This window comes from Plasmodium knowlesi (genome assembly GCF_000006355.2).
Source record: "Plasmodium knowlesi strain H genome assembly, chromosome: 10".
NCBI lineage: Eukaryota > Apicomplexa > Aconoidasida > Haemosporida > Plasmodiidae > Plasmodium > Plasmodium knowlesi.
The window spans coordinates 1432229-1456070 of NC_011911.2; the positions used below are offsets into that span (position 1 = coordinate 1432229).

General features: G+C 32.5%; 4 protein-coding genes across 4 annotated transcripts; 1 reads left to right on the top strand and 3 right to left on the bottom strand.

The window, feature by feature from the left end:
• Positions 1-1828: 1828 nt before the first annotated feature.
• Positions 1829-2614, bottom strand: PKNH_1032400 (skeleton-binding protein 1; the record flags this gene model as incomplete). The annotated part of the gene is made up of 1 exon (XM_002259771.1): positions 1829-2614. One exon carries the CDS (start codon positions 2612-2614, stop codon positions 1829-1831), a length of 786 nt encoding a protein of 261 aa, XP_002259807.1.
• A 3763-nt stretch (positions 2615-6377) lies between these two features.
• PKNH_1032500 (tryptophan-rich antigen) lies at positions 6378-7444 on the bottom strand (the record flags this gene model as incomplete). Its single annotated transcript, XM_002259772.2, has 2 exons — positions 6378-7148; positions 7361-7444. 2 exons carry the CDS (start codon positions 7442-7444, stop codon positions 6378-6380), a joined length of 855 nt encoding a protein of 284 aa, XP_002259808.1.
• A 3653-nt stretch (positions 7445-11097) lies between these two features.
• Positions 11098-16583, bottom strand: PKNH_1032600 (tryptophan-rich antigen; the record flags this gene model as incomplete). The annotated part of the gene is made up of 2 exons (XM_039114114.1): positions 11098-16218; positions 16419-16583. 2 exons carry the CDS (start codon positions 16581-16583, stop codon positions 11098-11100), a joined length of 5286 nt encoding a protein of 1761 aa, XP_038969734.1.
• Positions 16584-19797: 3214 nt separating this feature from the next.
• On the top strand, positions 19798-21589 carry PKNH_1032700 (Plasmodium exported protein (PHIST), unknown function; the record flags this gene model as incomplete). Its single annotated transcript, XM_002259774.1, has 2 exons — positions 19798-19941; positions 20528-21589. 2 exons carry the CDS (start codon positions 19798-19800, stop codon positions 21587-21589), a joined length of 1206 nt encoding a protein of 401 aa, XP_002259810.1.
• Between the last annotated feature and the right edge of the window lie 2253 nt (positions 21590-23842).

Consider the following 23842-nt stretch of genomic DNA (forward strand, 5'->3'; position numbering starts at 1 on the left):
TTGGAGAAGAAGTTCAGTGATTCTCTCCTTTATGCAAAAATAATTATAAAAAAAAAAAAAAAAGGACAAAGAGAACTTAGACGTGATGGTATAATAAGAGAATGAATAAAAACTCTTAAATGTTCTTTTTGTGACCACTTGGACGAGTCACTATGTAGCAAATTTTATCACATTCTATAGATTGACATTATCCCCTTGTTGGTTCCCTGCCAATTTTTTGTAGGAACATTTTCTTTAATCTGTTTTTTTTCCTTCGAAGGGAAAAGTTTAAACGTATCGCTTCCATTAAATGTTTGGAAAAATTAATTCCTTCTGCGGAACGCATTATTTAGTTAAGCGGTTAAAAAAAAATATATATATTTTTTTTTCCTTGTTAATATAACACCTCGAAATATTGCATTTCATCGAAATGTGGAGGTATAGCGAGTCGCTAACATTGAAGTTAAAAGGTGATTCTCTATAGTTCAAGAAGTGGGCTGGTGAAGTTGTAAGCCTATAGCTTAGTAGAAAAAAACTTGTGCTCCCATGTTAACGTGAAATATATGGTTTTATGATACCCGGTGAATAGCTTATTTGTTTTTTTTATTCTCAATGTAATGTGTAGATTGTGAGGCAGCGTGTGTAATTTATAGGCCAAAAGAATTGGTGAAAATTGGGGGCTAAAAATAATTATACGAGATATATGTTACTTAGCGGGGTATTATGTTACGATGTGCAAAAGATTAGGAGGAATAAATGGTTAAAGTGTTCAAATGGTTTGGCACTGTAGGATGTGGGTTCGCGATTGGAGAGGGCCCTTTTCCTTTAGGTCCCCCTTTCAAAGAAGGAGAAAAAATCCGCTATCCATTTTGATAAAAATAATGTGTCTTCCCGTACAACATGTCATACGAAAAATTATTCGAATTGGCAAATTAAATGTTTAACAAAGCAAAGGATGCATCCATCACCCCTTATTTCTGAACGTTCAGTTGAATATTCGTGGCATAAAAATTTCCCAAGCAGTATTTGCATATTACATCTTACGTATATATATATACAGAACTGCATTACGGAGTTTTGAATGAGTGCCTGGCGTAGTTATGGCGATCTGACCCTCCTTGCAAGAACTTCCACTTTGAAAACGCACAGTTCGCATGACATACTTTTGTTTAGTGCAGCGAAATCGTAAATTCCATTTTCCATATTATAACTCTTATATATATTTACTTCTTTTTTTTTTTTTTTCCACGACTACTTAATATTTAATTCATAATAATATGTTCCTTTTTTCTCACAATGCGTATAACGCAAAAGTTGTCAAATTAAAAAAACAGATAAATAAACAGTATAAAAAAAACATCATATGTATATATAAGAGAGCGTCATAAAGTTATAGATATATGTATATACAAATTTAATCATACAAAAATAAGCGTATTGTAAATAAATCTTATTCGGTATTAAAAAATACATATATATAAGTACACACAGTATAAGAAACTCTACATGCAAAGTGTAAAAATGGTATATTTCTTTTTTCAGTATTTATTTTGTATTATCTTATTATGGGTTCTAAAATGAGGTATTTTTTTCTTAGCTTCCTCGTTTCTTTTTTTTTTTTTTTCTTTTTTTTCTGTATAGTTCTATATTATGTTCCGTGTTTTTCGTGTTCTCAGTTTATTGCTCTTTTGCCATATATTTATATCTACTCCTATGGCTCATTTGTTCCCTTTCTCCTCCTTTTGTTCTAAACAGTTGAAAGCAGTCTAAAGATTACAACAGAATTGTTTTTTTCTTTCTTTTCTTAGATAGCACTTTTTATTCGTATTGTCAAGTCACTACTTTCTTTTTAAATGGCATCTCCATCGAGTTTCTTACATTTTGCTTTCATTTTTTTTTTGAGTTTTTCTTCCTTGCATTTTTTCTTGCCTGCGGAACCTTTATAGTAATTATAGAACAGGATACCGTTCATTATGAACAATCCAATGAGTAAAACCATTAAGTAGTTCTTTTGTATTAATTGAATCATCCCCTTGGCATAGCTTCCGAAGAATTGTAACTTGTATAATGGAGATATCATAGGTGAGGATGGGCTGATGTCGATAGATTTTCCAAGTCTTTCTTGTTGTTCTCTATAGGCAGCTAATCTACGTTGGTAGCATGGGGAGTTTTCAATGGATTCCCTCAATTTCCTAATGGATTCTTCACTGAACATTTCATCCAGATTAGGTGGTGCTAAGATGGTTTCTTCTTCTGCACTTTCCGCGACTGGAGCATCAGCTTGCACTTCTGAGGGTTCCTCAGCAACTGCATGTTGTTCAGTGGCTTCATCAGGCATGCTGGCCAAGTCAGCAACAACATCATTAGATAACTGACCTATCTCTACGGCACCTTCATTAGTGGGTACATCTGGTACGGCGGGGGGGGTGGTTTCAGTGGTAGTGACAGGGGCAGGGGTAGGGGCAGGGGCAGGGGTAGCGACAGGGGTAGGGACAGGGGTAGTGACAGTGGTAGTGGTAGCGGTAGCATTAACATCTCCCATATTTTGCACTTCGGGAACGGTGGTGGGTACTGGATGATGTACTTCTTCAGTGCTGGGATTGTGAGAACTGGAACTTGCAAATGCTTGACACATGGTGTTAACTTGTTCTTGTGTACTAATTTTTAAAAACGGTTGATTGGTTCGCCTAGTAAATTAAAAAATATAAAAGGGGGAATTATATATATGATATATTTAATAACATATATAATATATATATATTTTTGAGGGTTTCTATCACATGGGAATTGGATCATATGTTCCAAAATTTGAAAAAGTGGAAAGAGACGGGGGGCGGGGGTTATGTGGAAACGGTATAGCTGCGAAAATAGTCATTCCCACATATGCAATGCATTATATATTGGACGTTCGTGATACGCTTCAATAGACATAAAGCATAGATATGTGGGAACTCATTCTTCTATGTAAAATGTAGATAAAATACCTTTAGGGATAAGGGTACCCTTAGAAATAATAAGGTCTTGAGAAAAAAGGAACTGTGGTTTTTTTTTTTTTCTTGCTGCTAAGCAGTTAGATGGTAAAATCTAGCGATAGGCTTTTCTGGGGTTGTCGAATAATAAAGGCTCTGTTAGAAACTGCAGAAAATTGAAGAAAACAAAAGAAAACAGAAATGTTATAATTTAGCCAATTAGTAAAAATAGTTTCTGTTTTGTACAGGTTTAGTTTTTTGAGCGAAATCTATATAGCTAATATTTGAACAAAATTATCTATAATTTTGTACGAACTAAAATATATATTCAATGAAATAAAATTTCAGATAAATATATAAAATTTTATAAAATATTGAAATTTAAATTTAATCATTAGAAATATAATTTTTTAAATTACCTGAAATGTGGGTCTTTCATCAAAAGTACTTAATTTTTAATTTTGTTTTAGTTGTTTCGAATGTATTCTTAAAATAGAAAATTTGAAAAAGAATTAAAAATGCATTTTAAAATAAATAATAAAATAATAAAATAATAAAATAATTTAAAAAAGAAATTAATTTTGATGTTTTATAAAAGTAGAAAAAATTTCAATCGAAATTAATAGAATTTTTTTTTTTTTTTTTTTTTTTTTTTAAAAAAAAAATACTAGTTAGTCGATTTATGAATTATGAATAGTGCTCATCTAAAATTTTAATTAAAATATAAATTGAGAAGATGTATGCTTTTCTTGATTATTGTCAATTTAACATATGTATATTTTATCGGATTTAAGCATGCAAAAAATAACGGTGATGTAGCGCAAGATATTAGTGATACGTCAGTAGAGTGCATACAATACACGTGAGAATAATTCATTTTAATTTAAAATTTTAATTTAGGTTTAAAATTAATTCTTTTTGTATTCTACGTATTCTTTTTTTTTCGGAACGCCGTGGTTCTATGTAACCATTATGTCACGCGTTTTGCTACAAAAATGAAACGAAACGCGTACAGCACATGCATTCTTCTTTCTCTACAAGATCTATTTATTTTAAACCAGTCCTTTTTTTTTTTTTTTTTTTTTTTTTTTCAAAAATAATTAATTCAATTTGGTACATTGTACATATATAATAATATATATGCAAGAATATAATTTCGGTAGTGACGAAAACGTATGCATACAAGTATCGGTATCATTCTTTTTTCGAAGTCCCCTGCCTCCTTTTTATCATTTTTGCATGAAAAATTTCTTTTGCTTTTTTTTTTTTTTTTTTTTCTTTTTTATAACCAGCTTTGTAATAGTCTTTTAATGATTGAATAAAAAATACATACAACAGAAAAAAAAAAAATTATATACCTCCTTCATGCTATATAATATTTTATGCTTATTTGCTTAATTTAAATTGTGCTATAATTAAGAAAACTCATTTGGATTATGGGTGAGGATTTGGATTTGACATATTGTTCCTGTGCATGCAACGCTTTTTACTATCTATTAGACGAATTGCTTCTTTCATATGGAGCCTTTTTTAATATATAATCTGCCGTTCCCCCGATCTGTAACGTAGAAGAGAGCCCGTTATGAAGAAAAACTCACATTTATCGCAAGCAAAATTCGGTTGTACAAAATTGTCTTTACAAGTAGAATTAATGGAAGCTGCTGTGCGATGCATATTTATATTGAATATATGTTTGCATTATTTTGGGTCATTTAGGCAATAGTAACGCAAAACATGCGCTACTTGTATTTATGGGTATAATATATTTTTACTTTTATGGAGGCTGAAATTTGGATATTATGCGTTTTTACTCCCTCTATCTTATTTTAAATAAAAGGAATGTTCTAAAATTTAGTTTGGTAACCTCGCTCTTGGCGCCCTTAGTTGCGACCTACAATCTTTGGCAAACTTTTTATTATAGCGGATGAGAATAAATTCGACTGCGCTATTATTGCTACAATTATTCTTTACTTTAACACAATAGTAAAAATCACTATATAAATGGGATAAACCAAATTATTTATGAATAGGAGTATTTGATGCACTTCACTCATCCTACGAGCGGTATTTTTTTTATATACAACAGGTGATAAATTAATTAGTAGTAAGTAATTGGGCGCTGAGTTTTAAGGCAACTGCGTTACTTCATTATTAAGATTTGACAGTTAGCTCCCCTAACTATTCTTTTGTGGGGTAAGCATATTTCTTTTAAATAATTTTTCCTTACCTTCAGAATTGTTCTAAATACACTTTTCCATATGCATTCATAATATATAAGGCGTGAATTTTGGGGAAATTTTATTTTTGAAATTTTCAGAAACCTAACTTGTTAAGTTGAAAATTTCCTCCCTGCATAAGTTCTCATTATACATTTATTTATATATTCGAAGAATAAAAAGAATTATTGCGCAAAAAAGGTGCCACTTGACGCTGAAATTGTTGCGGGTTAAGAGGTCACCAATTACTAGTTAAAAAAAAAAGATTATAAAATGTGATTATCCTATTACGTAATCACTTCTATAATTCAATCAATCGAATTTAATAGGAAGAAGTTTATTCCTTGCGGATAATTTTACTTTTATAAATGGGAACACGAAACAAGTATGCTTTCCTTTTGAATCAATACTCATTAAGGTTTTTTTTTTTTTTTTTTTTTTTTTTTTTTTTTTTTCCTACTTTTTTCATTTTCCATTTTGTTAATCAAAAAAGTGCTTGCATGATGCGTTAGACATTTATTGCAAAATAAAGTTAAGACGAAAAAGAATTACGATTAGGCTATGACCAAAATGGTATTATACGTACGCATATGTGGATAAACCAATAGGTATGTATATAACTGAATTAGAAAAAATTGGAATAATTTTAACTTAAAATACGTTTATTTTTCGTATATACAAATGGATTGTGTAGTTGCGGAGGAAATAGAAAATATTTTAAAATAATGCCTTTCTGTTCGCGTGAAAAAGAAAAAAAAGAACGAAAAAGCATGCTGTGGGGGAATGGAACATAAAATGAAGTGCGAGTGAATACGAATGTGTTAAACATACAACATGCGCAGAATGTATAACATACGCAAAAAATACGAACTATGCAAAATATATATGCAATCATCCATACAAACTGCTTGGAAAAAACTTATTTACTTTTTTTCTAGGAATGTTACCAGGCAAGATGAAAAACTGCTCTTTTTCTCTTTGCACATTTTTGCGCCTTGTCCGCTGATTCTTTTGGATTATTTTCACCTATTTCCTATTCCTGCTCCATGAAATGCAAGTTTGTAAAATTAAGGAAGCAATATCAAAGTATATCTTATTTTTATAATTTTTCTTTTAATTTATTTTGTCTCTCTTTTTTTTTTTTTTTTCTTCTTCTTCTTCTTCTCTTTATGGGGTTAAATCATTCAAGAGGATGGGTACACAATTCTCGCTATTATGATTCATTTTCTGTGCTTACCAAGGATTTCCATTTTTTCTCATTTACCCACTGGTTAATTGTATTATCCATCCATTCATTGAAGAATTCTTCTTTTTCATTTTTCCACATTGACCAATTATTCCACTCGTGAAATATATAAACATTTTCTTTGACGCTCAACCAAGTAGACCATTGTTCACCTTCCCTATGATTTCTTTCTTTCCATTTTAGCCAGTGTTTTCTCTCTGTCAAGTTGAACCACTTATGCCATGTTGAATGTTGCCATTGTGACCAGTAGTTGTCCTCTTCAGTTTTCCATTCGTTCAATAGCCATGCCATTATTTTTTCATTCTTCCACTGTACCCAATCTGTTAATAGTAACAAATCCAATGATGTTTCTTTTGCTTTAATCCATTTTTCTAAATCTTTTTTCATGAAATTTTTTCCTTCTGTTTTGATCCATTCTTCCCATTTTTCATCAGTCCACGTAGAAGATTTGGATATGAGATAATCTTTGTATTCATCATTAATATTTTCATTACAATTCATCCATTTATTTTCCATTTGTTTAATCCATTCGGTCCATTCATTTTCTGTTTCTTCCATCCATACGTTCTTTTTTTTCTTCATGGATGCGTTGAAGTCTTCCCATTCTGATTCCAACCTCATCATCCAGTTATGCCATGCACAATTTTTTAATTGTTCTGATTGGTCTAGGTCATCTTTCCAAAATTGCATTAAATTGTTTGTATGAGAAGGCTTGTTTTTCTCCCTTTCGGTGCTTGCCTGCAAAAGGTTTTAAGAGTTATAATATGAACAGATAGTTTTTATATATAGACCATACGTTACGTAATGTTTGAACAGGTGGGGTGGGGAATTAACTTGCATGCACTTTTGTGGGGATATGTGCATGAGCATTTCACATGTACATGTGCTTTTTGGGTACATTCCTCTGTGCATATACATTGGGGCATTTTTTTTTTTTTTCTTTTTCTTACAGAATGGGATGGATTTAAGATGAAAACTGATAATAAAGCAAACAAGATAATAGGTAAACGGGAAACTGTGATAGTTGCCGTCATTTTGGATTACTTCGGATTTCTATTTTGTGCTTTTTTAGCAGGGCAGAACTTCTGTTGGGGTGCTGGACCTTTCCTTTTTGCTTTTAGTTCTAGGTCGATATATTTTGGTGACAGAAAGAGTTTATTTTTGAGGTGTTTGGGCAATGAAAAAGAATTGCTGTTCTGCTTTAAAGGTACATAATATTTTGCAACTTACGATTATATATGTATGCTTTTATATATTATGTTGGTTTTTACTTTTCTATAAATTTAAAAAAAGAAAGAAAAAAAAAAAAAAGGAATCCAGAGAAGTGATATTTTAATTTTGCATAACAAAATGAAATATAAATAAAATAAAAAATAAATAAAAAAAAGGAAAAAAGCAACGTTGTTATTTAATTCAGCTTAAAAAAATGGGAAGAAACAAGCAGCACAGAAGCGTTCTATGCAACTTAAAAAAAAAATAATAATAAATAAAAATCTTGTGAGCTGTATATCATAATATTGTAACTTCTTTTTATTTCAAAAGACCTACAGTTATTTATATGAAAAAATCTGCTTTTTTTTTTTTTTTTTTTTTTTTTTTTTGTAAGGTTTACATTTAGGTTAGAAGTGCCTTTGTATTCATTCTGCATTTAACCAAATTGTTTGTAATAATTTTAACGGGCGCTCGTATGCCCACATTTTTGCGTGTGATTCCATTTAAAAAAGAAAATAGAGTAAAGTGTTTTTTATGCCACTATAAATAAATGAGAATAAAAATATGTCCGTACAGATATGCTTGTTCACTCATAATTTAGTAATAATTTGCGCATGGTGAATAATCGTTTATTATATGTACGTATTTTTTTATTTATCTTTCCTCATCTGGTAGAATTATTCTTTTTGCCTAAAGTGAGATTACCAAATGATGTGGCAGTTGAGGAGAGGAATGTTGCAAAAATGAGAATTTAATCGCGCACTAACCGCATGCGGTAGCAATGTGCTACAGATGATTTTATAAAGAAAAGAATTATCAGATAAATCCCTTCCTTCCAATGTTTCAATAGTATATTGCGCGAACGCAAAATGATAAGGAATGGGCAGTTTTATGTGGTGAAGAAATTACGTAATTACAAGGTATGAGAGTTCCATAAGAGTCGTTATATTATTAGTGTTCTGTTCATACTCAAAGTAATGATAAAGATGGGATTAAATGCATGTACATGTACACTGCCTTCTTCATGGCCTATCGAAAATGGCAAGGAAGGAACGGAATAAATAACGAACAAAATGTTTTAAATCCCTGTGTCTGGTACTTCCACTACGGTTAGTATCACATTTAAAATAGAGAATATAAAAAAACAGGAGATCTTATGATGATAAACGAGGCAAATGAATAGGTTTCTGATACATACATCCGTTTGCCTGTATGTGTAAACTGAACTCAAGTAATAAAAGGTTCGGTGGGCACATAGCCTTTATTAATCAGTTGTTTATTTAATTTAATTATCTCAAAAGGAGATGAAAACAAGAGGATGCCTACTTCCTAGAATAACGCACAACATTATATTTCTCAGTTTGGTCTTTTTAAAATTTTCTTTTTTAATGACAACTGACAAATTAATGATATCGTAGGGCCGATGCACTTTAAATAACCACAACTGTGCGAGACTTTGTTGTGCGGATAAATGTTAGGTACGAGCTATTCATCCTTGAGAAGAAAAAAAAAGGAAAAAATTGGAGAGAAATAAAATTAAAATATAGTAAAGTAGAAAAAAAAATAGAGTAAAGTGGAGGATGTCTGCATCCTATTTACTTGTCCCTTTTTACCTTAATATAGTCAAGACCACTTTCGCCTGGAAAAACTCCAATTGATGGGTATATAGAAGTCTCCTATTTTTTATTCACCTAAAAAATAAGGCACCCATACGTGAAGTAATGGTAATAAAAAAAGTTCGGGAATGTAGAATGAAAGGTGTAATGAGGATGTGAAAATTGGTAAGACTTATCAAAACAGAGCCGTCTGCTTTTTCTTTTTCTTTTTCTTTTTTTTTTTTTTTTTTTTTTTTTTACCCTTTTTAGATAAAATAAAAGAAAAAATATTTTATCATGAGACAATTAAAAATTGTAAAAATGAAATTATATTATTTTTTCTTAGAATAAGCATTTAATAGTAAAAATTCAGAAAATGTAAAAAGTTCAAAAATGACAGAAGAAACAAATAAAGAATTGAAGGGGGTGAATATATAAATATATGGAGGTAAAATTGGAACAGAAAATTGGATCAGTAAAAATGGATGTAAATTGGTAATGCAACAATAATTTATAGGCTACATATCCCCTCATGAGTAATAACAAGTGACTGGGATGTAAGAGTTGTACGGAAACAAAACCTTCTGCTTCTTAAATATATAATTAACAGAAAATTGAACATTCATCATTGCGTATATAGTATTTAGCATTTAACATTTAACATTTAACATTTAACATTTAACATTTGAATTCTTTTTATCAGTTAACAACATCGAATCTTTAATATATTGAATCCCTAATGCGAGGTCTCCTCCAATATGTGAAGACTTTATAGCATTTAATATTTAACGTTTAAAACGGTTCTTATAAAGTTTTCAATTAGCTATTCGTATGCGCATGGTAAAAAAATAACATAATAGTCGTGTTGAGGTGCAACAGTATATATTTATGTTGACAAAAAAAAAATTATTGTAAAACGCATACTGAAACATCATAACTAAGCACACAAATATTTGTATAAACAGTAATAACTGACACTCAAAAAAACAGAAAATTTTTTACTGTAAAAATTATCATACCAATGATTATGTAAATGAATAAATAAATGAAAATATACAAATAAATAATAGAAAACAAATAAAAAAAAAAAAGACAAAAAAAAAAAAATAATAATAATAATAATAACTGTATATATGTAATACATCATATAGATAGTACCAACTAACGGGGGATTATAACTAATTTAGAAGAATCCTAAACACAATAAACGTTTTTAATATATATTTATTTTTTACACTAAAAATATTAAAAAAAAAGTGAATTGTTATTTTAAACAATTCTATTTGTTTTGAAAATAATGGGAATTTTTATGAAAAAATAATAAGTGTTGATCCTCTAGTAATTTTGTTCTTACTTTCACCGGAAAGATATGTATAAAATAATATATACGTAACGTAACTTTGTTCCTCCTACGACTTTTCGAGGCATTTTTTGTTCATAATTCGATATATATATATTTTTTTATAAATTATGAAAACGCACTCTTTTTTTTAAGAAAAAATTCTGTCTATTGAACATCTTGATTTATTGCAATTTCTCCAATCAAGAACTAATCCTTTTTTCCTACTCCTGATGATTAAAAATGTTGTGTTCTATGTAGTGGAAGCTCTGCGCTTTGCAAAAAAGAGGAGATATTTGTTCTGTAAGTACGCTAATTTGATCTAATAAAAAATTCTTCCTCTTCCCTCTGTTTTTTGATATATACATATATATACATATATATATATTGGGGATCTTCACTAATTCCGTAAGTCTTGAGAATTTTAATGTGCGCAGTTATGTCAAGGAAATAGTCAAGAGGAAAACATTATGACACATACATCTGTCTTCTTTTGCATCGATTCAGCTGAGTTAAACTGAATCTGCTTCTCTTAATGACATCATTGTTTGGGTAATGCCCTTTGCAAGTCGAGTATCCATACTTTCCATTGCTTCTTGATTATCCAATTGTTAATAAAGTGGTTGAGCATTGAGAATAAGGCGTTTTTTTTCTTCTCTTTCCAACTTTCCCATATTTCATTCTTAACTTGTATTAATATCTGGTCTTTTTCATGGACCCATTTTTGCCAGTCTTCAGCTTCACTTTTTCTAATTTTCTTCCATGTGTACCAGTCGAGTTTTTCGTTTCTAAGTGATGGTTGTTTATTTGAATATTCCCATTTCAGCCAGTACTGATATTGATCACATTTCTTTTCACTCAATAACCAATCAAGAATTTTGTTATTTTTCCATTGTTCCCAATCTTCGAGCTGCCATAAATTGTATTCTTCTCTACTTTGGTTTAACCATTTTTCTATATCCATGATCATGATAGATTCTCCATCCCTCTCAATCCATTTAATCCATTTGGAATCGTCCCATTTTTGTGATTTTTTATAAACATCGAAAGAGTGTTTTTCTAACAATTCCGTGTTGTAATGCATCCATTTAAATTGGAAGTCTTCTATAAATTTACCGAGCTCTATTTCCTTTTCTCGGAACCATTTAATTCTTTCATTGTGTATATAAGCATTATAGAGTGACCATTCATTCTTCAATTCCTTCATCCAATTTTCCCAATCAGGATTTGTTGGCATTTCGATATCTTTATTACGACCTTTATATCTACGCCAAATCATAAAATTCGAATTAATAAATTTATCCCACAATTTTTGTATGGTGCGTACTATAGGGTTTTCCTTTTGATCAAGCCATTCTTTGTAATCTGAGAGTACAAGTTCTTGTTTGTGAACATTATTTACATGTTGTGGTTCTCTTAATTGAAATTCTTTCCCTTGCTCATGTTCTAAATTTTGATTATTTGGATCTTTAATTGTCATACCACCTTCGTGCATATTGCGCATTTGCTTGTCAATTCCTTCTTCCATATATTCTTGATTATGATAGTACACGCTTCCTTCATCCTCATCGTCTGCTTCACCCTCATAGTCTGCTCCTTCTCTGCCTTCTTGATTATGATAGTACACGCTCCTTTCATCCTCGCCATCACCTTCTTCCGCGCCTTCTTGATTATGATAGTACACGCTCCTTTCATCCTCGTCGTCACCTTCCTCAGTTCCTTCTTGATTATGATAGTACACGCTCCTTTCATCCTCGTCGTCACCTTCCTCCGTGCCTTCTTCACTAAGAACGTGCGCCTCATACTCATTTCCCACTTTTGATGCGTTTTCTCTTTCTTTTAATGTTTCTTTAGGGATACTATACTTGTTATATTTCATATAGCCTTTTCTGGTAATATCCATAAAACTGGATGCTACGCTGTTTTGGTCATCATCGTACAATGGGTTTTCATGCTCTTCGTTACCTGACACTGATTTGGTTTCCATTTTTTCGCCATCCTTATTTGGTTCTGGAGTGGTAAAATATTTCAATGCACTGAATTTGCCTTCAGTTGCTGGCTGTGTTTGGCTTTCAGTTTTAGCATCACCTTCTGATGGTGTCGTCTCAGTTTTAGCATCACCTTCTGATGGTGTCGTCTCAGTTTTAGCATCACCTTCTGAAGGTTTTGTTTCAGTTTTAGAATCACCCTCTAAAGGTTTTGTTTCAGTTTTAGAATCACCCTCTAAAGGTTTTGTTTCAGTTTTAGCATCACCTTCTGATGGTGTCGTCTCAGTTTTAGAATCACCCTCTAAAGGTTTTGATTCAGTTTTATCATCACCTTCTGAAGGTTTTGATTCAGTTTTATCATCACCTTCTGAAGGTGTTGTCTCAGTTTTAGAATCACCCTCTAAAGGTTTTGATTCAGTTTTATCATCACCTTCTAAAGGTTTTGTTTCAGTTTTAGAATCACCCTCTAAAGGTTTTGATTCAGTTTTAGCATCACCTTCTAAAGGTTTTGTTTCAGTTTTAGAATCACCCTCTAAAGGTTTTGATTCAGTTTTAGCATCACCTTCTAAAGGTTTTGTTTCAGTTTTAGAATCACCCTCTAAAGGTTTTGATTCAGTTTTATCATCACCTTCTGAAGGTGTCGTCTCAGTTTTAGAATCACCCTCTAAAGGTTTTGATTCAGTTTTATCATCACCTTCTAAAGGTTTTGTTTCAGTTTTATCATCACCTTCTAAAGGTTTTGTCTCAGTTTTAGAATCACCTTCTAAAGGTTTTGTTTCAGTTTTATCATCACCTTCTAAAGGTTTTGTTTCAGTTTTATCATCACCTTCTGAAGGAGTTGTTTCGTTAAGTTTAGAATTAGCTGATTTCTTATCTGCAGTAGCTTCAGCATCTTTTTTAGCTTTGACAGAATATGCAAATATTACTGGGATTCTTGGTTTTTCACCTACTACAGATTCTGTTTCGGTTACTTCTCCTCCTCTTAGTACTGATTCAATGTCAAATTTTTCTTCATAGTTCTTCGTTTGATTCTTTCCTTTATGTTTAGAGGTAGCTGATTTCTTATCTATAGTAGCTTCAGCATTTTTTTTAGCTTTGACAGAATATGCAAATATTACTGGGATTCTTGGTTTTTCACCTACTACAGATTCCGTTTCAGTTACTTCTCCTCCTCTTAGTACTGATTCAATGTCAAATTTTTCTTCATATTCACTTAGTAATGATTCGGTTTCTGTCATTTCATCTCTTACAACAGAATGATCCTGAAATTTTGTTTTTCCTGTCTTTGGTTGCATTTTTACTGGATCCTTTGGAATAACGTACTTCTTCTGTATGCCTTGAGGAACGTTCTTAATTTTTTCATCTCCTACTTTAAATGATTTACCTGGAACTTTCTGACTGCATGGCATTAGCTCAGGCTTCCGCGTTTTTTCTTTCACAACAACACCACATTGATGATCGATTTTCCTTTGCTTTCGTTGTTGTGCATTATGAGCTCTAATATTTTCAGCTGTTACGATGGGAATTTTGTACTTGGGCTTTTTAATTTCTTTTTGCATTTTCATGTATTGTGTTTTTGGTTGTTGTGGTTGTTGTGGTTGTTGGTGGTTGGCTGGTGGTTGTGTTGGTGGTTGTGTTGGTTGTGCATTAAATTGAGACTGTGATTCCTGCTGTAGAATTTGTTCCGGCTGCAGAAGTTGTTGGAGTTGTAGAAGCTGTTGCAGCTGTAGTAGTTGTTCCGGCTGTAGAAGTTGTTGGAGTTGTGGATGTGGTTGTTGCTGTAAAAGTTGTTGCACCTGTAGTAGCTGTTCCGGATGTATTAGTTGTTGGAGTTGTAGAAGCTGCTGTAGCTGTAGCAGCTGTTCTGGCTGTAGAAGTTGTTGGAGTTGTAGAATTTGTTCCGGCTGTAGCAGTTGTTGGAGTTGTAGAATTTGTTCCGGCTGTAACAGTTGCTGCAGCTGCAGAAGTTGCTGCGGCTGTAGCAGTCGTTGCAGCTGCAGAAGTTGTTGGTATTGTGATTTCGCCTGTGGTTCCTGTTGTAATTGCGGTTGTGGACTCAGTTCAGACTGTGGCTTAATTTGTGGTTTCAGTTTAGGTTGTGGTGGTGTTGTGGTGGTTGTGGTTGGTGGTGGCTGTGGTTGGTTGGTGGTTGTTTGTGTTGTTGATAATGGTGATGTTGTTGATGGTTGTTGTGGTTTCAGTTTAGGTTGTGTTGGTGTGGTGGTTGTTTGCTGTTTCATTTCAGGTTGTGGTGGTGTGGTGGTTGTCTGTGCTTTTAGTTTAGGTTGTGTTGGTGTGGTGGTTGTCTGTACTTTTAGTTTAGGTTGTGTTGGTGTGGTGGTTTTCTGTGCTTTTAGTTTAGGTTGTGTTGGTGTGGTGGTTGTTTGCGGTTTCATTTCAGGTTGTGGTGGTGTGCTGGTTGTCTGTGGTTTCATTTCAGGTTGTGGTGGTGTGCTGGTTGTCTGTGGTTTCATTTCAGGTTGTGGTGGTGTGCTGGTGGTTGTGTTGGTTGTGTTGGTTGTTTGTTGGTTGTTTGTTGGTTGTTTGTTGGTTGTTGTTGGTTGTGTTGGTTGTGTTGTGTTGGTGGTTGTGTTGGTGGTTGTGTTGGTGGTTGTGTTGGTGGTTGTGTTGGTGGTTGTGTTGGTGGTTGTGTTGTGTTGTTGTTGTGTTGTGGTTGTGTTGGTTGTTGTGTTGGTTGTTTGTGGTTTCAGTTCAGGTTGTGGTTCTACTTTCTGGGACACTTTTTTTTTGTGTTCGTCGAATTTCTTACATATATTTGCACGTACTTCCCTTTTACGTGAATTATCATTGGCCGCCGTAGAAAGTTTATATTCCACGACTTTATCCCATTGTTTACGCGTTTTATCTTTGTCATCTAGTATCTTCGATTTTTCTTGGTCTTTTGCTGATTTTTGTGGAAGTCCAATGCAAACTGTTTTACTAATTTCATTGTCATCTTTTAACTTTTTATTCTGCATTGTTTTTTTCCAATCTTCGATTGTATCTTTTTCATATTTATGGGAAATATTTTCCTTGTGTTCCGGGCTTCCTGTTTGATACTGAGGAGGAACTACAGGTGTTTGGTGTTCTACATTTGCAGATGGTTTTTTATCAGAGGAATTAGCTCCTTCATCTCCTTGGCCAATATTTTGTTGCTGGTGCGTGCTTCCAAGCTGTTGCACTTGTGGTGGACACATATTTCCCTCCTTCTCCTTTCCGAAATCTGCTGCTTTAGTATCCTGGGCATCTTCTTTCTTATGATGATCAGCATCAGATTCTTTCAATGCAGTTGATTCCATTGCAGGTTTCCCAGAAATAGCGCTCTCACGCTGTTTACACAGAGTAGGATCAGCACTAGCGAATTTATACTCTAAAGCTTTTTTCAAAATTTGCAATTCTCTATCTTTTGCTTTGAACCATTTATTTTTATCATCTTCCATGGACTTTGTCAATTTTTTTGATTCGTCATTTTTCTCTTCAAACCATTGGTCCCTTTTGACCGTCACATCATTATTGAAATCTCTCCAATCCTGCTCGAAGTGTTTTACAAAAAGAACCCACGTACTATTATCCCCACATTTGGGTACTCCTGCAAGTGAGCGTGATTCATCCTTGTGCTCTTCCACTCTGAGTTTATCATGGTAATCATGGTTCGTTTTGGAATCACGAGAAAACTGAAATACGTAATAAAAAGGAAGTGAAAAGAAATTGAAGGAATGTGGTTCAATTATTACAAAATGTTACAGCACAGTGTAGGTACTTGTGCGTGTAACGTATATATATATATATAATTGTAGAAATATGAACACAAAATAATCTGGCTAGGTCGTGCATAAAAATAATGTGTAATTTGCCTATCATTTTTCCATCTCACTTCAGAGCACTCCGATAGGGGAAGAACCACATAGGTCAGGAGGAATAGGATAACGTATATACATGATGAAAATGGTTTTCCGCTAGTATTTGATGATACATAGCCTTTATTCTTTTCTGTTATACTTGAACGACAGGGTGAGCTTCTTGCTTTAGGTCCCTTCATATTACTCCTTTATTTCGTTCGTTTTTTTCATGTATAACATATATATTTCATATAATAAGTAATATATGTATTCTGTAAATTAATACAGAATGAACTATAGATCATAATATACTATATTGTATGATCTGCGGTGTTCTTTATCTATATACATTTTCTCAATTCTATTAATCATTGTGAATGAGGAAGAAAATGTAGCAAAAATTATAGACGAAGACGCAGAGATGAAAATATATTTACACTAAATAGTACATGTTCTGTCAGTCAATATATATACTTCTGTTAATGTGTTTCAATCTGTTATATTTGAAACAGTATAAAGGTGCGCTCGCTTGTTTTAAACAATAAAATATGTACATATCTAATAATATTATTATATAAAACTTTATTACATGGACATTTTTTCCTTTAATAGGAAAAAACTTGTTTAACTAATATAACATTACATCAATGAATATATCTATATATCTATATATATATATACATATATAGAGGTGGATTTATTTCTGTAAGTACAACATATACTACTTCATTTTTCCCAAAATTTTACAATTTCTCATTCCTATTTTTTTAATTTATCTACTTCTGTTATTTCAAACAAAGAATCAATTTTTCGTAATAAAATAAAGTAATAAGTTAAAAATAAATTATATAAATTTTGGCAGTTGTTAAAAAAAAAAAAAAAAAAAAAAAAAAAATATGTATATATTTATAGTATGTAAATTTATGAGAACAGTTTTTTACAACAATGAACCAAGCTGTTATTCTCCCTTTAATAGCTCTTTTTTTCCTCTAATTAATTTTAGGAGAATATTAATATTTAATTTTTGTGTACATATATGTACAAGTATTTTTGGGAACTGAAATATTTTCCTAGTGCCTCTAATTTTTTCCCCTGCACCACTTTTATATGTTCATCATACCTACAGATATGTATCTTTGGAAAAAAAAAAATGATAAATAAGTATAATAAAATAAATAAGAAATAACAGTTTTTAAAAATATCTAATATGAACATATAAAAGGGTATACAATAAAAGTAAAATAACGAATTCCTTAATATTAAAAAATTCCATTTTCCATATATACGGAAGAAATGAATAATAAATTTTTAAAGTATGTTAAATAATTCTCCTTTCTTCTGTTCTATTTCTCATATTTTCCTTCTTTTTTTTTTATTTTAATTTAAGCATGCAAATAACATTAATAGCATTTTATGAAATTATGTTTCTATTTTCTGCTATCCACGTCAATTTATTTTGTTTATTATTTTCTAGATTGTCCGTATATCTGGATTCCGTTTTTTTTCCTTTTCTTTATATGTTATATTTTTGTAATTCTGCGCTTGTTCATAATTATTTTCTGTATTTCCTAATTTTTCCTTGTTCTTTATTTTATTTTTACTCTTTTTTCGGGGGGTTCTATTTTGTTCAGTTTTATCATATTTTCTTCTTTTCCTTCTAATGTGGTTACAATTGTTGTTCTGTAATTTTAATATATTTCGCCCCCTTTGTCTGCCTTTTTTTTTTTTTTTTTTTTTTTTATTAATCTAGTAAAAAAACAAACGTTCATTTTCTTGAACCTATTGACAAATGGTGATTTGTTCATTACCTGGGAGGAAGATTTAAAAAATTGGCAATTTTTGCCATAGAATAAAACATTTTACTGAAAAAACGCGGTTAATCCTTTAATTAGTGCTGTTCTTTAGAACGTGTAAATTTTGTACGGTGCCAGGCGATAGCCTTTTTTTTATTAATTCTTACACGTGCATTATTCGATGCTGTAAATATAATAGAATGTTCAAGATCAAGTTGTATTAAAAAAAAAAAAAAAAAAAAAAAAAAATGCGGGAACACACGTGCATACATATATTTGCAAAAATTACAGGCCATACGCTTACATTCGGACACAAAAGTGTACCAAAAGGAGGTACAACGAATTTAAGGCAAGACGTTACAATTCCCGGTGAACGTTGTTAATCGCGCGAATTATATGTACCCCCTATCATTTTTTTCATTAGATCCTTAAAATTTTCACTTCGACCTTTCAATTCGGATTTTGGTTCAATTTGTGCGCGGAACTCTTCTCTTAAAAAAAATTTTTTTTTACATTTGGAGACGTTTGCAAACTGTGGAATTAGAATTTCATCATCTATCGTCCTTTTTTTTCTTTTTTTTTTTTTTTTTTGTGTGTTCGCGGCCAGGACACATCGCAATATGGGCGCGCGCTTATCTTCCTGCTTTGCGCAAAAAAAAAAAAAAATGTCAAAAAAAAAAGGAGATTGAGGAAGTGACGTTTTGCGGCCTTCCGCATTCAGGATGTATATTGATTTTCGGGTTTTTAGGGTGTATGTGTAGGATTTCGCATTTTTAGGTTGCGGGATTTATAATATTTTACGGTGTATATGTGTAAGATTTCACATTTTTACGGTGTATGCAGAATTCCGGGATTAAGGTTCCGGATTTCAGCGTAAAAGAACAATAAGATGGCCTGGTGTTGAACTTCCTACGGGGAGATTTATTTCTTTTTCTTTAGGGGCAAAAAGAAAAGGAAAGGAAGTGAACAAGGATGACATTTGCAAGTGCACATTCCGCAAACATGCCATATACCATGGCATAAATGTCCATGAATTATGAGTCAATTGTTTAAATGAACCATATACTACATATTTCACCTTCGGGAGTGCACGCGAAAAAGAGTACCTTTTAATCAAATAGTGTTATAACATTATTTTCTCCATGTCAAATGGTCAAGCAAAATGATGAACGATGCGTTAAATCTGAAAGACTGGAGATATCCGAAAAAGTAGAATCATCATTCGCTAAGAACACCGAAGTTTCTGATCCATTAACACATAATCACGAATACCTCTCCTATAACCCTAATCCATAAGTACACAATACACGGAGAAGTGCATATACTGAAAATGGAGCGTTCCTACCATTCGAAACACTGAATCTTTATATCTAGTTTAAATAAGGGCGACCCTTTTTATAAAAAAAATATAATAATTTGTTCTTGTATTTTTGTTCATATATAATTTTTTTCTAATTTATACTGTAATTTTCTGTTCTCTATTTTATTACGGAATAAAATTTTTTTTTTTTTTTTTTCCTCTTATCTTCCTATAATTTTATTAAAGAAAGAAAAAAAAAATCAATAAACCAACATGGCACATACAACTGAAATTATCATCAACGACGCATCATCAAGGTCGATGCAATCCCAATGTGGTAGTTGCCAAATTGTAGGAGCTAAGCAGGAAAGAAAAATGGACGAAAAGAAAAGTACACAACGATCGTCCTTTTTCACTAAAAGAACTGCTATGTTGTTTTTTGTTGTTGCTTGCATCTTTTTAAAAGTGAGTCTAAAGCGGATTGAAAGATAAAGAACATTCATATAAATGATAATGGGATGTGGACGTTAGAAGTATTCTATACACCGTTAAGGTCTACATATAATGCCCCTTTACATTTCTCCAATAACCATTCCTACTTAACTTCAAATATCTAAACACTGAACCCTACATCCGACTCCTACCAAATCGAACACCTAAACAATAACCCCTACAACCTTATTCTAACACCCCTATAACCTTATTCCTCCACCCCTATAACCTTATTCCTGCCCCTCTATAACCTTATTCCTGCCCCCCTATAACCTTATTCCTGCACCCCTATAACCTTATTCCTGCACCCTACAACCTTATTCTAACACCCTTACAACCTTATTCTAACACCCCTACAACCTTACACCTAAACCCGGAATCTGACTTCTGGCACCCCTAAAAACCTTACTCTTATACCCCTTGGAAACTTAAACTATAAACCCGGAACCTCCGCTTCCCTTTCCTTTCCAAACAACTGATTTTTCCCTTATTCATTTATTTAACTTATCAACCAATATGATTCCTTTATCTAATGCATTTCATTCCCTTCCCTTTTTAGCACCAGGATGATACTCCAAGACAGGGTGTGAATGCTCCATTACAAGTAGATAATATTGTTTGTAGAAATTTAGGAAGCACGGAAACAGAAGAAGAAGCTCCATCGAAAAATAATTCAGGATTCGGGGGGAATAAAAAAGTTTACTTAGGAAAAGGAGCTCCAAAACTAAATGAAAAAAAACTCCAGGGGAAAGAAGATTATGTAGGAAATGCTCGTATGGATGATAAAACTTATTTAAATACATTACAAGAATCATATGACCATATGGATAATGATGATAAGAAAGAACAAAAAAGGAAAGAAGAAAAGAAGAAGGAGAAAAAGAAATGTCAAAAAAAATTCAGTACATGGGAAAAAAGGAAAGACAAAATGGAAGAATGCAAAGAAAAGAAATATAAAGACAAAATATCAAAAAATCGCAAAAAATGTTTACGACATGATGAGCAAAAACATATAGATGAAGCAGGTGAATTGGACAAATTATTATTCGGGGAATTGGAATTATTAGAAAAATATGGAACCCATAAAGTTAGTACTTTCCACTATGAAATGATTCCTATGGATAAATTATTAACAGATGATGAAATAAATAAAGAATTAAATGAAATGGAAGAAATGCCTAAAAAGTGCGAATTAGTTGCTCTTTACTGGAAATCATACGTAAATGAAATACGTAATTATGTCGATACTATTAGATATTTGTTCGAGAAATTTCTAGAATTAAAAAAAAAACAAAATTTCGAAACTTTGGGAAAATGTAATAATAAATGGAAAAAATGTAGTAAAATAGTTAGTACTAACTTTAAAGATCAACGCGACTATGTTAATCATATATTTTATGCACATATGACAAAGGAAAATTTGAGCAGAGATGAATTTAAAGAGATTTTGGGCCACCTTAGGGATTCATGGAAAGAGTTGACCCTTAAGGTGACGCAAGAATGTGTAGCTCTTTTGGAGGAGCCAATTGTCCCGGATGTCAAAATCCTCGATTATAAACCTTATTCTGGGAAAGCATTTTTTAAAGTTACACGTATGAGCAGCCCCCAAGTGAGCTCCTAAAGTTTTGATTTATTCGGGGAAAAAAAAAAAAATTCCCAAATGCTCGGTTTCCTCAAATGAATATGAAGAAATGTGTGCTGCATATTGAATTGTAAAAACGGAAATGGTAAAGGACATCGAAGGAAAAAAAAAAAAAAATGTATAACCGAAAGGTGAAAAGAATGTATGAAAAAAAGGAAGAAGGCGGAAGGGTGGGTGAAAAAAATATACGGAGCTATTATAGCAATTGTTACAATTTGGTAGCAAATGTAAAACTACCACACCTTTAATGTGTTGTTCTTAGCGCATCCGACCCGTTCCCGTGGGTGGGATTATAATAGGAAGTGTACACATAAGAACAGTGCTAATGAGGACATTCGTCAATTATATAACTTTCGGGATAAAATGGGAAGTCAGAGGTTCTACGCGTAACATCGCAAATAATATATCGTACACGCTTATACATTGTAATTGCAAGGCACATGCCAAGGAAACATGGTATATTTAATAAAAAGTTGGTACATGTGTAAATGCAGTTTTAAGGTTAATATACAAATGCATACGTTCGTTTGGGATCAGCGGCCTAATGAATTATTTAATATTACGTAATAATGTGCACGTGCTTATGCTACTAAGGAGCATCCATCCTATGGAAGCGCGTCCCGGTATGTACAACATGTTCCTATAATACGTATCATGGGAGAGAAGCAAAGGATCAGCATACTTTTGATTATTATCATGGAGGGGATACTTAGGAAGAGGCGTGAGGTGGGGTGGGGAATGTACCTTTCAAAGTATTTTACCTTATCCTTCAATTGTTATAATAGGAGCAGCATATATATGTAGCGGTGTGTCGTGTTTTATTTCAAAGTGCGTACTGTGTGCACGTTAACATTTGTATAACTATTGAAAATGTTGGCAAAATGGGTTTTTCTAACAAGAGCAGGGACAACTAAAGTGCAATACGAACGGTTGGAGATGTGTTATATATATGAAATAATATGATGATTTATTAAGTTGCAAGATGCAATAAAATCCAAATTTAAGGTAATTGCGGAGGAGTGGATATGAAGAAATGAGCGCATTGTTTTCATAAACACAAAAAAAAATGAACTACTCTTCAAGTTATGTCAACATGTATATATAACACTGGAGGAAATATTTAACAGGATTGTACCATTAGGAATTGTGCAGTTCCATTGGAATAACACATCAAAAGAATGTATTAGCTTGGTGTGTTGGAGGAATTATTTGTTTATCCCTTCTTCCTGAATCTTATACTAATGCATTACTGCGCGTAAGGGAGAAAGCGTCGAATGCACCCCCAACAAGCGTAATCTATAGTTTGTGTAGATTTTTCCATTCCCTGTTGCTTCATAATAATAGAGAATGATGGAGCGGATAAATATATATTGTTCATCAGTTCCTTATTTAATTTTATCGTCATCTAATAAAAATATGTAAAAGGGGGAGGAGGTGGACGGGTGGATGGATATGTGTCCTATTTGTTCAGCGCATTTGCTACTTTGGGGGAACGGAAAATCTTCTAATATATACCTGAGTGCACCGTTACCAGGATGGCACACAAGTATGCGTACGTTGTGCTCATGGAAAAATTGTTTCTACAATTAGGCATTCCATATGAATAAATGACTCGAAGATGCAATGGAATGTACACTAGGATAGTGGCGGCGGGATATCGTGATGGCAAGATATAATGATGGCGGGATATAGTGATGGCGTACATTAGTACCATTTCCTATGTGTAATGTGAGAGCATGGAAATGCAGGAACTGAGGAAACAATTTATTCTGTGGTAGACTCACAAATTTATAATATGAATGAATTGTGGAAATATATTGAAAGAAATGGGCATGGAGGAAGAAAGGGGGGGGGAGGAGGAGCAGCAGGGGAACAAAAAATGACAAGGAAAAATGGAAGATATATTTTCTGTGCCTAGGTGTATTAGGGAAATATAGAAAGTACGCATCTCGATCAAAGAAAAAGGAAGGATAGACTTGACTTGAATAATTTACCTCAGTTCCATTTCCTTGTATTTAAAAAAAATGAAGGAAGTCGCGTTAATGTTAAAAACATGAATTATGTTCATGTGGAATTATTAATTTTGAAAAATAATCATACGTTCTTTGCTTCTGTAACTGCGAAACACTATCCTTACTTAATGAAGAGAATGGCACGTTTCCATATGATCCACATGTACTGAGCGGAACTATTATTCATGTAAACACCTTTTGAATGAGGTCACACCCATGA